The sequence below is a fragment of the Sprattus sprattus genome, assembly GCF_963457725.1.
Source record: "Sprattus sprattus genome assembly, chromosome: 21".
NCBI classification, from domain to species: domain Eukaryota; kingdom Metazoa; phylum Chordata; class Actinopteri; order Clupeiformes; family Clupeidae; genus Sprattus; species Sprattus sprattus.
The window spans coordinates 6,061,052-6,076,051 of NC_137919.1; the positions used below are offsets into that span (position 1 = coordinate 6,061,052).

Here is a 15,000-nt window from a genome sequence, read left to right on the forward strand (position 1 = left end):
AACCCAATAACATTTTGAATCATCAATGGCATGAGATGGTTCACCATAACATAAGCCGCAGGTTCGCCACCGCTGTATTAGACGATTCAATTTCAGACTGACAGTATGGGGTGGCTGCTGACCCACTGGCAAGGTTCAATGGAAGAGAGAACCTATTTTAGGAGGAGGATGATTTCGGTGAGTTTGTAAAATTGTTAGATGACTGGAAAGCAGAGAACAGGTAGCTATCACCGTAAGAGCAAGTATTGCTGAAAGCCAGGGCTAAATATCGACCTGCCTTGAGGATGCAATGCCAATTTTCCCCCAAGAGCTGTGATTGCAACTTGTGACGAAAACACATTCCTTTGCAACAGAACAAAGAAGGACTGAAACTCCATCCAGCAGTAAGTTGATACCTGTTGTCCCCATGGCCATTCTTCAGCCTCCAGCAAGGACAGACTTGAATTGGCTTTGTCAGATAACTCTCCTAAAGCCATGTTGAGGGACAGTTTTTCAATGATCTGTAGATAATAATATGAATAACAATATTGATATTAATATTAATAGTTGTATTACTACGACTAATAATATTAATAATAACAATAATATTAACACATTATGACAAGTAAAAAGGTCATACGTATATGTGTCATGGCAAAGAGAGCACCATTGGCCATGCCACAAAAGTCCACGCAGGGCGTGAGAGGACACTGGAGAAGGGTCTTGCTCACGGTGTCATCATGAATCAACCCCCTGCTGTGCGTCTAATCTGTCCATTTCCATGGACAACTTCTAAAGGTGGAACCTGTCCAGGATATGAAGTGCCATGGACTTAGATGCCTGTGGCACAGTTCATGCTAACAGAAAACAAAACAAAAGCTAAACTGCTGAGCAAGCAAGCGCCATTGGGCAAACATGGATTCAAAGTGGCTCAAGGACAAAGGACAAACTCAGTCTCTGTGTTTGGCGAGGCACCAAGGCTGTCGTGGTGCTGTCTAAATCCCATGAGCCCACTGGGAAAGAGGGGTCTGTGAAGAGAAGGAAGCAAGAGCACAACCAAACTGAGGCTGGAGTACCAGCGTGACTTTCTGACAACCAGCCACCAACACATTTCAGATGTGGATTTGCTGGATCAGATAGTATAGACATTATCAGTTCCAGCATCACTCAAAGACATGGTGGAGGAGGAAGCTGTTCTTCTGTTTACTGGCTGCCGGAGGCTACAATGCGTACATCCCTGAAGGTGTGCCGGACAGCAATAAGCACATCTTCACAATAGTACCTGAAATAGATATTTTTTAAATGTTAATGGCATAGGCAATACTTTCCAGTTAGAAATAAAGAGTTAAGTGAATTTTCTGTCAAGTTTTTCAGAAAAACCCTCAGGTTTTAAGAGGTTGTTTTCAAACAGTGCCTTAGGTTTTAGAAAATGCTTAGAGGGCACCTTAGATCGAAATGGGTTAATGATTAGTTCCATTCATTTCTCAGCTTTTATGACCTGTACATCCCAATGATGTGTGCGAGGCAGTTTTTGAGCCTGTGTGTGTTTGCGTTTGATCGTCTTCCGGTAATATCCTCCCTGAGTAATCTCAGTGTCCACTTCTCTCTCTGTCTCAGCTTCACCCTCTGATGAAATGCCTCTTCCATTGAGTTGAGCTGCTTTTGATCTGACAGCCTTGACTTTTTTGTTCTGCCTTAAGTGTTACCAATGCCACCGTGCAGTTCAGCCGTAAGAAACACTATTGCATAAAACACATATTGAGTTGAACATTTATGTAAAAGCAATTTACCTTCTTCTGTAGTACAAAAGACACAAGTACACACACACACACACACACACACACACACACACACACACACACACACACACACACACACACACACACACACACACACACACACACACACACACACACACACACACACACACACATACACACACACACACACACACACAATTAGACACAATTACAAATACACATACAGAAATATATATTTCACATATATTACCATTGTCTATATCCATATGTATGGTAAGATGTGTGTATATGTGTATGTGTATGTGTATGTGTATGTGTGTTGGGTCTGTGTGTGTGTGCGTGTCATGTGTCTGTCGTGGTGCATCCAGCCCATTAAAGTGAGCTTGTAGTGGGGAAGACTGGCAGAGATGAATGAGGGCAGGCTGGATGTGGCTCCCTCCCTGCGGGGCCTGGACTCCTCTGTGTCCCTCATTGTCATTCAGAGTCCTGATGACAGCAGGCAATTTAGCAGCTCATCTGAATACCATCAGAAGTCCCGGACAGGGGATATGTGTGTGTGTGTGTGTGTGTGTGTGTGTGTGTGAGTGTGTGTGTGTGTGTGTGTGTCTCTGTGTCTGTGTCTGTGTCTGTGTGTGTGTGTGTGTGTGTGTCTACGTCTGTCTCTGTGTGTGTGAGTGTTGGTGTATATGGTGTATGTGTTGGTGAATGTCTGTATGTGTGTGTACGTGTGTCTCTGTGAGTGTATGTCTGTGTCTGTATGTGTGAGTGTGTGTGGGTCGCTGTGTAGTAATGGGTGTGTGGGTGTAAGTATGTGTTTTTATGTGCGCCCATGCATGGATGTGTGCGATTGCATATAATTGTCATGTATGGTGGTATTTGTTTACAGTCATTTGTGTGTTCGTATAAACATTGGTGTAACATTGTGTATCAGTACTTTAGGGTGTGTGTGTGTGTGTACATTTGTGTCTTGTATGTGGGAGTGTAAGGGTGCTGGTGTTAGAGAGTGAGTGAGAGTGGAGATGGAGGACCTAGGAACCCCAGGAGACTGACACCTCCTTACTCCCCCTCCACCCTCTCTCCGAACCGTGCCACCTCCTCTTGTGCAGCCATGTCACATCTTTGGAGAGAAGGCGACGTGTGTGTGGGTGTGGGTGGGTGTGTGTTAGTGTGTGTGTGTGTGTGTGTGTGTGTGTGTGTGTGTGTGGGTGTGTGTGTGTGTGTGTGTGTGGGTGGGTGTGTGTGAGTGTGTGTGGGTGGGTGTGTGTGTGTGTGTGTGTGTGTGTGTGTGTGTGTGTGTGTGTGTGTGTGGGTGGATGTGTGTGTGTGTGTGTGGGTGTGTGTGTGTGAGTGTGTGTGTGAGTGTGTGTGTGTGAGTGTGTGTGTGTGTGTGTGTGTGTGTCAGATTGGTGTGATGGATTGGGGTCGGTGGAGGTCGTAGGGTTGGGATGTTGTTGCCAAGACAAACAGCTGCGCTTGTGTGCCGGGGGCAGGTGTTTCATAGTGCCTCCGCATACTGAGATCACTCCAATCAATACCCTGCCTCAATTTGTGTGTGGGTGTCACTGTGTGTGTGTGTGTGTGTATGTGAGTGTGTGAGTGTCTGTCCATGTCTGTCCGGGTCTGTGTGTATGTCCGTTCAGCGTCCATGAATGGGTTTTGTGGAGTGGACTGTTTAGGGGCAGCCTGCATTGTGCATTTTTTGTCTGTTTGTTTGAGTTATCAGTTTGATTTATGTGTGTATTTGTGTGTGTGTGTGTGTGTGTGTGTGTGTGTGTGTGTGTGTGTGTGTGTGTGTGTGTGTGTGTGTGTGAGAAGATTTCGTGCAGGGGTGAAGGACCTGGAGGTGATGATGCAGAATCTGATCAACTCAGCCTTTGAGACAACGAACACGGTGGAGGAGGGCGTTCAGCTGCTCGATGTGTTCCAGCACCTGGCTGCCCGAGAGGTCTCCGTCTGCTACACACACTCACACACACACACACGCACACAGACAGACATGCACACACTCACACACAGTCACGCACACAGACATGCACACACTCACAAACAGTCACGCACACATACACATACACAGACACAGACACAGACACAGACACAGACACAGACACAGACACAGACACAGACACAGACACAGACACAGACATAGACATAGACACATTTGCTCGTACACACGCACAAACACAGACACACACTTACATCCAGTCACATACAGACAAACACATACACATTCACTTAAACACACAGACTAGAATGCACACACTCAACCAAATACACACACCCTAATACCTTTTACACATCACACAGTAAGACACACACAGTAGACATACACAAAAAACACACAGGCACAGACACACTTTTGCCCTTTCTTCACCCACACGTTATTGACTTCTCTCTGCCTTGTGTGATTCTGTCCGAGCCTTTCACAACAGAGAGACCAGCACTTGCTTTTGCCCAAATAGAGGGCGCTTCTTTTTGAGTGGTTGGAAGGCCCAGTGTGACGTCTGTTAGCTTTTAGAGATCTGACGCCTCCCTGCCTCCTTGCCCCTCGCTTTTTCGGACACAGCACGCCTCTCTCCCCCTCTCCCTCTCTCCCTCTGTCTGTCTTTGTGTGGATGGAGTGTTTCTCCCGGCCTGGCCCATGTTGAGAGCTTTTATGATTCCTGAAGCTTTCAGCCACTCGCCATGTCTCACCTGCTCCCCACGTGCCCTCCCTCTTTTTTGGTGTGTTTTTTCCTTTTTGGTTTCTTTTGTCCGCTCGCCATGCCTTGGTAGCCCCCCCCCGCCCCCCCCGCCACACCCCTGCCTACACTGTAAACTCTAACAGTCTAACAAAATAATAAACTTAACGTACTGTAACTTAATCCTTAAAAAACTTTACTTACTCTGACCATTTATTTCATCTTTAACTATTTAATTTACTATTTAACTCTATAATCTAAATTGTTTCAAAAGTGACTTGGTTGTTTTGAGTGTAAACATTTGCAAGGACATCGAAATAATAAAACCTAGCCATTAACCGTCTTTAAGCGTATTTGGTAATAGTTGTGCTAAAATACCAATAGAATTCGGGTCTCAATGGTATGCTTTGATTCCGACCATGAGTATGTCAGGTATGGATGACAATCAAATTGTCAATTGGCTCACTGCATTTTGTGCCTTGTAATAATAGATAAACATGTATTTACTATATCTTAGAAACAGACATTTTCAAATAAATTCATTTTATAGTCAAATATAAAATCAATCAACCAATTTAAAATCTCCCACAGTGTGTGCCTGTTTGTCAACAGGCCCATTTTGCTTAAGGACATGTATACATTTCGTAATCTGAAAGAGAAGGGTTGTGTTGATTTAACCCGTTCTCATGGAAACAACAGTCCCCATTATAATAAAATTGAATTAATGTACAATGTTTTTTTCAGTATGTATGCAAAGGAACCATTGAAGCCTTTATATTGCAGTCGTTAGTCAGATTGATGAGTTCCTGCTCCTAGGGATGATGGGTTAATGCCGCTTTCTTGTTTTATCCCCGTAACTGTGGCAACGCAAGATGTGTGCATGCAAGATAGAACAGATTAGCAACAGATGTGTCTTTAAGTGATTTTGAGAGGAAGGATGGTGGTATCCATTATGGAGAGGTCCACTGGCAAAATAAAAAATTATGTCAGGATTTCCCTGTGCTCTGAATGTGAAAATGATTAATAGGTCAAGTAGCATTGATTAGCAGACTTAAAAGATATTGCACAGTTGTGGTCTTATGGCATAACTGTGTTGTCCGTGTGTCGCCTCCCTGCTGATAGCAGTGCCCATTGTTCTGAAGAGAAATGAACCTGAAGTGCTAAAATGATTATAATGGAATTATGAGTATTAGTATTACTGACCAAAGATGTGTTGGACTAACACGTCTTTATAAAAGCTATGAGAAATGCTAGATATGTTTGCAAGATACTCCATAGTTTAAAGTCCAAGTTGAATTTTAAGTACTTGAGCAAATAAGTATTGATACTTATATTGATATAGTTAATCAATCAGATGGTTTAAGGCAATCAGTTTCCTCAAATATTTTGACTTCATTGAACTTGTGCGGGTTTACAGTGCATCACTCTCCATCCGTTGCAAAACCTTGCCCCCACTTTCTCCTCTCTAAGATCCTCGCTCTATTTTTCTGACTCTTTTTTTTATCCCTTTTCATTGCTCTTCCTCTCTTCTCATTTTTTCCCCTGTATTCAATCTCATTCCTTCTCCCTCTCTACCTCTCTCACTTTCTTTTACTCTCACCCTCTCTCTCTCTCTCTCTCCCCTTTCGCTCCCGTCAGGCCATCAAGCGCACCATTGACCGTAAGACAGTGGACGTGTACAGCCTCTTCAATAAGGAGCTCAACCTGGTCAACAAGGAGCTGAGCCGCAAGACCTTCCACCTGCCCCCCCACATGCCCAAGAACGCTGGGCTAGCCCACTGGGCACGAGCCCTCCGCCGCCGCATCGACAAGCCCATGGAGGTGAGCGGCACACACACACACACACACACACACACACACACACACACACACACACACACACACACACACACTCACACACACACACACACACACACACACACACACACACACACACACACACACACACACACACACACACACACACCAGAAGCCCATGGAGGTGAGCGACACACACACACACACACACACACACACACACACACACACACACACACACACACACACACACACACACACACACACACACACACACACACACCAGAAGCCCATGGAGGTGAGCGACACACACACACACACACACACACATACACACACACACACACACACACAAACACACACACACAAACACAAACACACACCCACACACACACACACACACACACACACACACACACACACACACACACACACACACACACACACACACACACACACACACACACACACACACACACACACACACACACCAGAAGCCCATGGAGGTGTGGGACACACACAAGACTACACCACATCACCACTGGGCACTGCTGCCCTATGAGACACATGTGCCAAGACCCCATAGACCCCAGTATTTTATGTGGACTCGACTGTAATGTGCTGAACATGCACTAACATGTTGAACCCTTTAAGCCATTACTACCCCTTATAGTATGGACGTTTAATGGTGGCTAGGCTTTTTCCTAGTCTCAGGGAACAGTGTTATGGGGGAGATAGTGGTTCAGGAGGTAGAGGAGTAGTTCAGCAATTGGAAGGTTGCTAGTTCGATCCCATTTGCTCCAAGTGTCAAAGTGTCCTTGAGCAAGACACTGAACCCCCAACCACTCCTAATGTGTAGGTTGGCAACTTAGATAATAGCCTCTGCCATCGGGGTATGAATGGGTAGATGCCACCTTAGCAGCCTCTGCCATCGGTGTATGAATGGGTAGATGCCACCTTAGCAGCCTCTGCCATCGGTGTATGAATGGGTAGATGCCACCTTAGCAGCCTCTGCCATCGGTGTATGAATGGGTAGATGCCACCTTAGCAGCCTCTGCCATCGGTGTATGAATGGGTAGATGCCACCTTAGCAGCCTCTGCCATCGGTGTATGAATGGGTAGATGCCACCTTAGCAGCCTCTGCCATCGGTGTATGAATGGGTAGATGCCACCTTAGCAGCCTCTGCCATCGGTGTATGAATGGGTAGATATCTGAGGCATTAATGTGTAAAGCGCTTTGACTAGTCTATGAGTAGAAAAGCACTATATTAATACAGTCCATTTATGGAACAGCCAGTGCAACATTCCAGGGATTCCCTTCTCAGTGAAGACCAGTCCGGAACTGGGAATCCAGAATGTTTGTCAAACATGAGAACACCTGTGATAGGCTGGACCACCCATACAGGAAGTGCGAGAGGGAATACCCAAAGAGGAATGGCCTGTAGTCAGTAGAGCCACCACTCATGGTGGGGATACAATAACATCAGCAGAGGCAGAAAATTCAGTCAAGTCAATGGTATTATTTATACAAGGGTAGAATGTTTATGTCCAGTCATAAGTCATGCAGTTTAATGTTGTTTGTCATGAGGTGTTAGGCCTAGCCCTGTCAAATATAATTTAGCCCTATAAATATTTTTTAATGACTTTGGACCATGTGTATGAAATAAAATATTGTTCAGAGTTGATCTAGCTGCAATAAAATGGCACTACAGACCGTTCAAACACAGATCACACATGCAGTCCTTGTACACATAAGAAACATGAATCACCCCATATACAGTCCTCGCATGTGTATTGCGTAAATCACTAGATTCCCAACAGAAATAGCACACAATGCTGTTGGCAAATACACAGTCATGCAAGGAATCAAGAGCCTGTCATAAATGAACATATATAATTCATACCTAAAAATAGTCAGCATAGCAGTGGACCGTGTGACATTTTCCCAGCGCCATGGATATGATGTCATACGACCCTGGCATGAAATCTGAATAATGTGACAGAATGAGCTTTTGTTCCCCTTTAGTGCAGGTACTCCACACTATTCCCCAGAAATGACAGCAGAACATGCAGGTTTTTTTTTATGCCCTCACACTTCAGTCCTGCAGAAGATGGCAAGATATTGTACTTTTTCTGCTCACAAAAAGACGGAGGGAATTTCTATAATTCATGCCCACTAGGCCAGCCAAGATCACAGAGCATGAACCGCCATATAAATGTAGATACAAACCCTGAATTGTTGAACTGTGAGCTATGAACTGTTATATAAATGTGGATCTCTGTAGGTATCGCAGTGTGCATTTTTAAGCAGTATCACACAAAAAGTGTGTAGTCACACTGCTCAGCAACATGGACACATTTCGAATGCTCTAATGCTTTCACACAGCAAATCATAACACCGTTATTTCTAAACACGGTGAGTTGAGACAGCGCCAGGCAGGCTGGGAAATCTACCCCAGATTACGAACTGAAGAGCCCACTAAGCCCACTTCGCTGTTTCCAGAACCGACGTGCTAACATCCAGCCCAGTGGGAGATTAACACGGACCCTGTCAGCCTGCAGATTCTTGTTCCTGTCATAGGAGTGTATTGTAGAAGTTACCCAATCAGTCTCATAAAATCAGCCTCATAAAGGCATCAGCCATTCATTTTGGTGTTTAATATTTTATAATTAAACTACTAAATTTGATGGAATTATCTAGTTGTCACACTGTGCTACAGCCTTAGCTGTATGTTTTACAGTGAAACTACTACACTGTGTGTGCATGCACGATTGCACGTGTGTGTGTGTGGATGTGAGCTTGTGTTTGGGTTTGTGTGTGCAGTTGCACACTAAAGAGAGGTGTGAGCAAGAGGGTGAGAGAGAATCTCCAATTTGTGGGATAGACCCAACTAGGCCTTTAACCCAAGGAACTGTACACAACCCCCAACTAGCACTGAAGTCCCAATGTTGAGGTGTGTGATGAAATTAAGACAAAGGGAGTTGGAGAGAGAATGCATGATCTATCCACAAAGGTAGCAAACAAAATAGAAAAATAACCAGCGGTCAAAGTCTGACGTGAATCACAGTGTGCACATCTATATCACGGATACATTAAAATAACCATGTCTTCTTACGTTAGCTAAATACACCAGTAAGACTAACTCTGCTCAGACGCCTTACTTGAGATCACTCTTCCGTGGCGACTGAAGGTGCATCATGAAAGCCTCCGCGAGAGAGAAAAAATCTCGATTTCACCGTGGTTTTAAGGATGAAATTGCCTTACCACTTCAACTACTGCTGCATACAATGCAGTAAAAAGAGGAAAGAGTGGTGTAGATTACCTGTGAGGTTGAGCATGGAACTATGGGTATTATGGGCTGTGGGTAGGGCAGGGCTGAATAAGCACAAGTGACTATGCATTGAGAAAGGGATGCTTTTATGTGCCATTCAGTACACACAGGTGGAACAATAATAAAATGAATGGAATAGCATTACAAAATATAATTTGGTGTCATAAATATTCAAGTAGTTACTGTGATGAACCATTATTACCTTTCCTAACAACTGCCTTGGTTTATTGCTGTCATCACTATGCAGAGATGCATCCACACTCAAAACACACAGAGACGGGCATCCATTACTCTCCCAGCCCCCCGCCCCTGCCCGTGCTCTGCCCTTGCCCTCTGGAAGCGCACACACACACACACACACACACACACACACACACAGACACACACACACACACACACACACACACACACACACACACACACACAGACACACACACACAGACACACACACACGGCTCCACACAGCTGTTCCGGCTCAGCCCGCCAGCCAGCTCCTAAAGTTTTGCTTACACAGAACCGCGATGCTGCTCCGCTGTGTTTAAACTTCCACTTTTCCGGCTTCGTTAGGGACCCAATTAAGACCAGAGGAACTCCTTAATTGTGCACAGATATGATTATGTTGCATTTCCTGCAAATTACAGATCTCCTGCTGAAAGAAGGGGGGAAATAGAAGTGTGTATGAGATGAAAAGAGAAAACAGCATGGCTGCTTTTAAATAGAAACATAAAGACTTATATACAAATGAGGATTGTGCATCATGAATCCATAGAGCAAGCTGAGTCAGAGATTCAGAGGAGGGTTAAAGGGAGGGGGAAAAACAGCTGGTATTGCTATACAAAGTGTCAGTGTCATGCAATTTAATTCATTCATGTATGTAGCCCTCTTCCATCATCATTGCATCAGAACTTTGGCTCATATCGAGCTATGTGTCATTTCCTAGCACACATGCTCATGCTTATGTGAGCTAACGAGCTAAAGATGTTTACATTCCTCATGAGAGGGAGATCAAGACAGAACTATTGAGCCTGACAGAATTAGTTTTACAGACATTTGTGGAAAATTCTCTTTGAGAAACAGAGACAGATGTACCATTAGAGTTAGTTAGATACACAGGTACATAAATGTATTGATAGATAGATAGATAGAGAGATTGATTGATTAAGTTATTGATTTAAAATAGATTTAAAAATCCATTGCCTGATGGTATGATTGATTTCCATGCCCGCCCCTGCCCCCCCCAGGTGTTGCAGAGGGCCCACTTCATGCCCCAGATAGGCAGCGGTGAGGAGGTGTGCCTGGCCCACGCCCAGCTGGTGCAGACACTGGACGAACTGGTGCGCCGCATCTTCAGCGAGTGGAGCCAGTCCCTGGACCGCCAGAGCCTCAAGCGCCTGGACCAGCCCCTCATGGTGCGCAGTCGGGACCGCAACGGCATGCTGGACATCAACTTCGACAGGTGGGGGGGACACCTTACGCACAGAGCAGAGACGGTTGTGACCTCTCACTGTCAAGCACTGATTTGCACTTTCTCTCCCTTCCTCTTCCTTCCTCTACCTCTCCTTATCTTTCCTCTAATGCTATCTGCTCCAACAAGTACTAAACTCACACTTACAGTAGTTACATTCCTGCACTTTTTCATTCCTTATGTAAAGTAGTATTTATTGTAACACTATTGCCAGTAGCTTGATTGTTTTTCTCCTTTGTACGTCGCTTTGGATAAAAGCGTCTGCTAAATGGCTTAATGAAATGTAAATGTAAGCACACACACATGTCATTTCATATAATGCACATTTAGGGATTTGACACACATACACGCACACACAAATGCAACACAACAACATAAATAAGCACACCATACCAACATTAACTTTGACTGGTGGGAGAGATCTTACACACACAGACGATAGATGGGAACGATCTCTCTCACCGCACTCCCACAACACAACAAGCGCAACAACAAAATACTTATCCTACCGACATCTTTTTAAAGGGATTTGTCACACTATACCACACACATACACACACACACACACACAATCCCCAACCCTTATGTTCCGCATCAAACTCTGCAGCTGTGTACAGTTTTTCACAAAATCATTTAACTATTCTCGTCTTTTCTCGCCCTAAATCATAATCTAGTCCCCCATTTTTGAAAATGCCAATTTAAACGGTGGCAATCAAGCAAGCAATCACACAGCTGCTGTTTGATCCTGTGCGATTCTTGCTTTGGAGGAGAAGGACTCGTTTGGGCTTTGAGCACCGTCACAGGCATAAAATGGCGACTGTGTGTGTGTGTGTGTGTGTGTGTGTGTGTGTGTGTGTGTGTGTGTGTGTGTGTGTGTGTGTGTGTGTGTGTGTGTGGATGTGTGTATGTGTGTGTGTGTGTGTGTGTGTGTGTGTGTGTGTGTGTTTGTGTGTGTGTGTGTGTGTGGATGTGTGTGTGTGTTTGTGTGTGTGTGTGTGTGTGGATGTGTGTATGTGTGTGTGTGTGTGTGTGTGTGTGTGTGTGTGTGTGTGTGTGTTTGTGTGTGTGTGTGTGTGTGGATGTGTGTATGTGTGTGTGTGTGTGTGTGTGTGTGTGTGTGTGTGTGTGTTTGTACAGGGGCCTGTTGAACATGTTCAATGAGATCCACTACTGGGAGCGTCTGCTGTTTGAGATCCCGCACTACGTGTCCGAGGTGTACCAGCGCCGCGAGGAGCTACGCAACCTCAGAGAGAACGTGCTGCTGGTGGTCCGGGACTACAACAGGTGCGTACACACACACACACACACACACACACACACACACACATCCACACACACACACACACAAATACACACACACACACACAAATACACACACACACACAAATACACACACACACATCAGGTGACTATATCCAGGGTTGGAAACCATCGACTAGGGTTGCAAATAGGGGGGCGCTCTCCAAGTGCCCTTTGAGTTTCTTTCTTTTTTGTCGCAAATTGTTGTTGGAATGCATCAGCGAATGATTGTTGTGTGTTCGCCAACGAGTCGACTGTCCCTGCTCCTCCTGCTACTGATAAAGCCGGGTGATGGCATGAAGGCGCTGCAAAGCAAAGCAGTGTTTGCAGACTGTACTTTTTTTGTTTACGGTCATCTTACCCTTGTCATTGTATTGAATACTAAATCGGAAATGTTCCCACACAGTAAATTTGAAAGACTGCTTCAAATTAGGTTCTCTCTTTCCAGCCAGGGCTCACATTGGAGCTGAGCTGAGAGGCAATTTGTTTTATTGTGTCCCCTTTCTTCTCCAGCTTCTATTTGTCCACAGAGCGCTGATAGGCTCCAGAGAAATTCTAATAAGCTCGTTTTGGGTGTTATAGGAAAATCAAGTATCATAATACTAGGGCTGTGCAATTAATCGAATTTTGATCGCGATATCAATTTTTGGTTCAAACGATCTCCAAACTCATATAATTGACTTGAAACGATTAATTTCCGTAATACTGTCTTTCCCCAAAAAGCATTCAATGCGGCGAGAGGGAGTTAAATCTAAAAACTGGCGTGTGACATCACAAAGTTATATGCCACTAGCCGGAGGCGGGACATGCCAGTGAGCCGCCAATCGGCAGCATCGACCGTTGATAGATGTTCACGACAGCACAGGCTCGAGCCAATCAGATCACGATTATGGTCACGTCTCAAAAGCAAAGCAAAAAAAAATAAAGATGGGTGACCAAACTCCGTAGATGGTCTCATTTGCACCTAAAAGTTGGTTGTTTTTACCTTATATTTTTTTAAAGTTACAGAGAAATAAGTACTGCACAATGTCAAACCCCCATTATTGTAACTCAAAAATATGTCTGAGAGGATTTGCGAGGTGTCTGAGCTACCTATCATTCACTTTGAATGGGGATCCGTCAACCTTGACGGTTCAACGCATTCCAACGCATAGCGGTTACACAACAAATACAATTTTTAACGGAAATTTCAAAGTTCCCAGTAAATAAATGCATCATGTTTTCAAACTTAGAATTAATCGTTTGAATAATCGTGATTTCAATATTGACCAAAATAATCGTGATTATGATTTTTCCCATAATCGAGCAGCCCTACATAATACTGCAGTTTACATGTGCGTATTGACCTGTAGGGGGTGTACCAAACAGTTTGACAACATACCGTGTACCGTTGCATCCCTAACACACACACACAGACACACACACACATACACACTTCAGCATGAGTGAACCAGTGCAGAGAGGGGCTTGCAATCTCCAAGAAAATGTACTTCTGGCGGGGTGTGACTGCAACAGGTGTATGTATACATCAGACACTCATAAAAACACACCAATGTGCACTCACACACACTCATGAAAACACACACACTCAAACAACCATGCACCAGTGTTGAGAGGAGCTTGGCAAACTCAGAGGGAACTTACTACTGCTGGTGTGCAACTGCAACAGGTGCGTACACACACATACACTTGCAGCGCAGAGAGTAGCTATTCATCTACTAATGAGACGTGACTGTTCACAGACACACGCACACACACACACACACACACACACACACACACAGATAGAAATAGATATAGATAGATGAAGATCGACATAAAGATAAAGAGACACACAACCACACACACACACACACACACACACAAACACACACATGAACTTACGCTCACACACTTGCCCTCTCTTCCTAGCCTTTTGAAACCCACCATGCCCTTCCTCCTCCTCTGTAAAACATTGCTCTCTTTATTGAGGAGGCAGACTGAATAGCGTACAGTAACCACCCACCCCCTCACACACACTTTACAATAAGCTTGCGTGTCTGTGATGAGCCCACAGCAACTCACTGCTTAACCACACACACTCACACACACAAACACATACAAACACATTCGCGCACAAACACACTCCACGCATACACACACCACTCCAGCCTGAAGCACCTATTGTGACGGTTACTGAGGCAGAGCTGGCGAGCAAGCACCAATTATCATCAGTCACGGCTCTGCATTTAACGCAGTATGTTAATGTCAGCGCAGACAAAGGCACACAACAAAGGCCAAGCAAACAAAAAGAAGAGAGGAAGGATGAGAGGGTGGAAGAGAGGGTGGAAGAGAGGAAAGAAGAGAGGAAGGATGAGAGGGTGGAAGAGAGGAAGGATGAGAGGGTGGAAGAGAGGGTGGAAGAGAGGAAAGAAGAGAGGAAGGATGAGAGGGTGGAAGAGAGGAAGGATGAGAGGGTGGAAGAGAGGGTGGAAGAGAGGAAAGAAGAGAGGAAGGATGAGAGGGTGGAAGAGAGGAAGGATGAGAGGGTGGAAGAGAGGAAAGAAGAGAGGGGAAGGCTTGAGTATGTCAGCGACGACGACGAGGCACATGTGTGCTTCACAGCCACATCTCATCTGATTCCCTCTGCCTAGTGTCCTTCATGATAGTCCTTCAGCATGCATATATATGCACACACGTGTATACACACG

General features: G+C 44.8%; 1 protein-coding gene across 1 annotated transcript in view; it reads left to right on the plus strand.

The window, feature by feature from the left end:
- The window catches only part of dnah2 (dynein, axonemal, heavy chain 2), a gene marked incomplete at both ends in the record, with an annotated part of 193,113 nt that overhangs the window by 35,392 nt on the left and 142,721 nt on the right, over positions 1-15,000 (plus strand). The window contains 4 exon segments of the mRNA XM_080860098.1: positions 3,555-3,684; positions 6,056-6,238; positions 10,788-11,002; positions 12,149-12,295. Of these exon segments, the coding sequence (XP_080716224.1) occupies positions 3,555-3,684; positions 6,056-6,238; positions 10,788-11,002; positions 12,149-12,295 (675 nt within the window).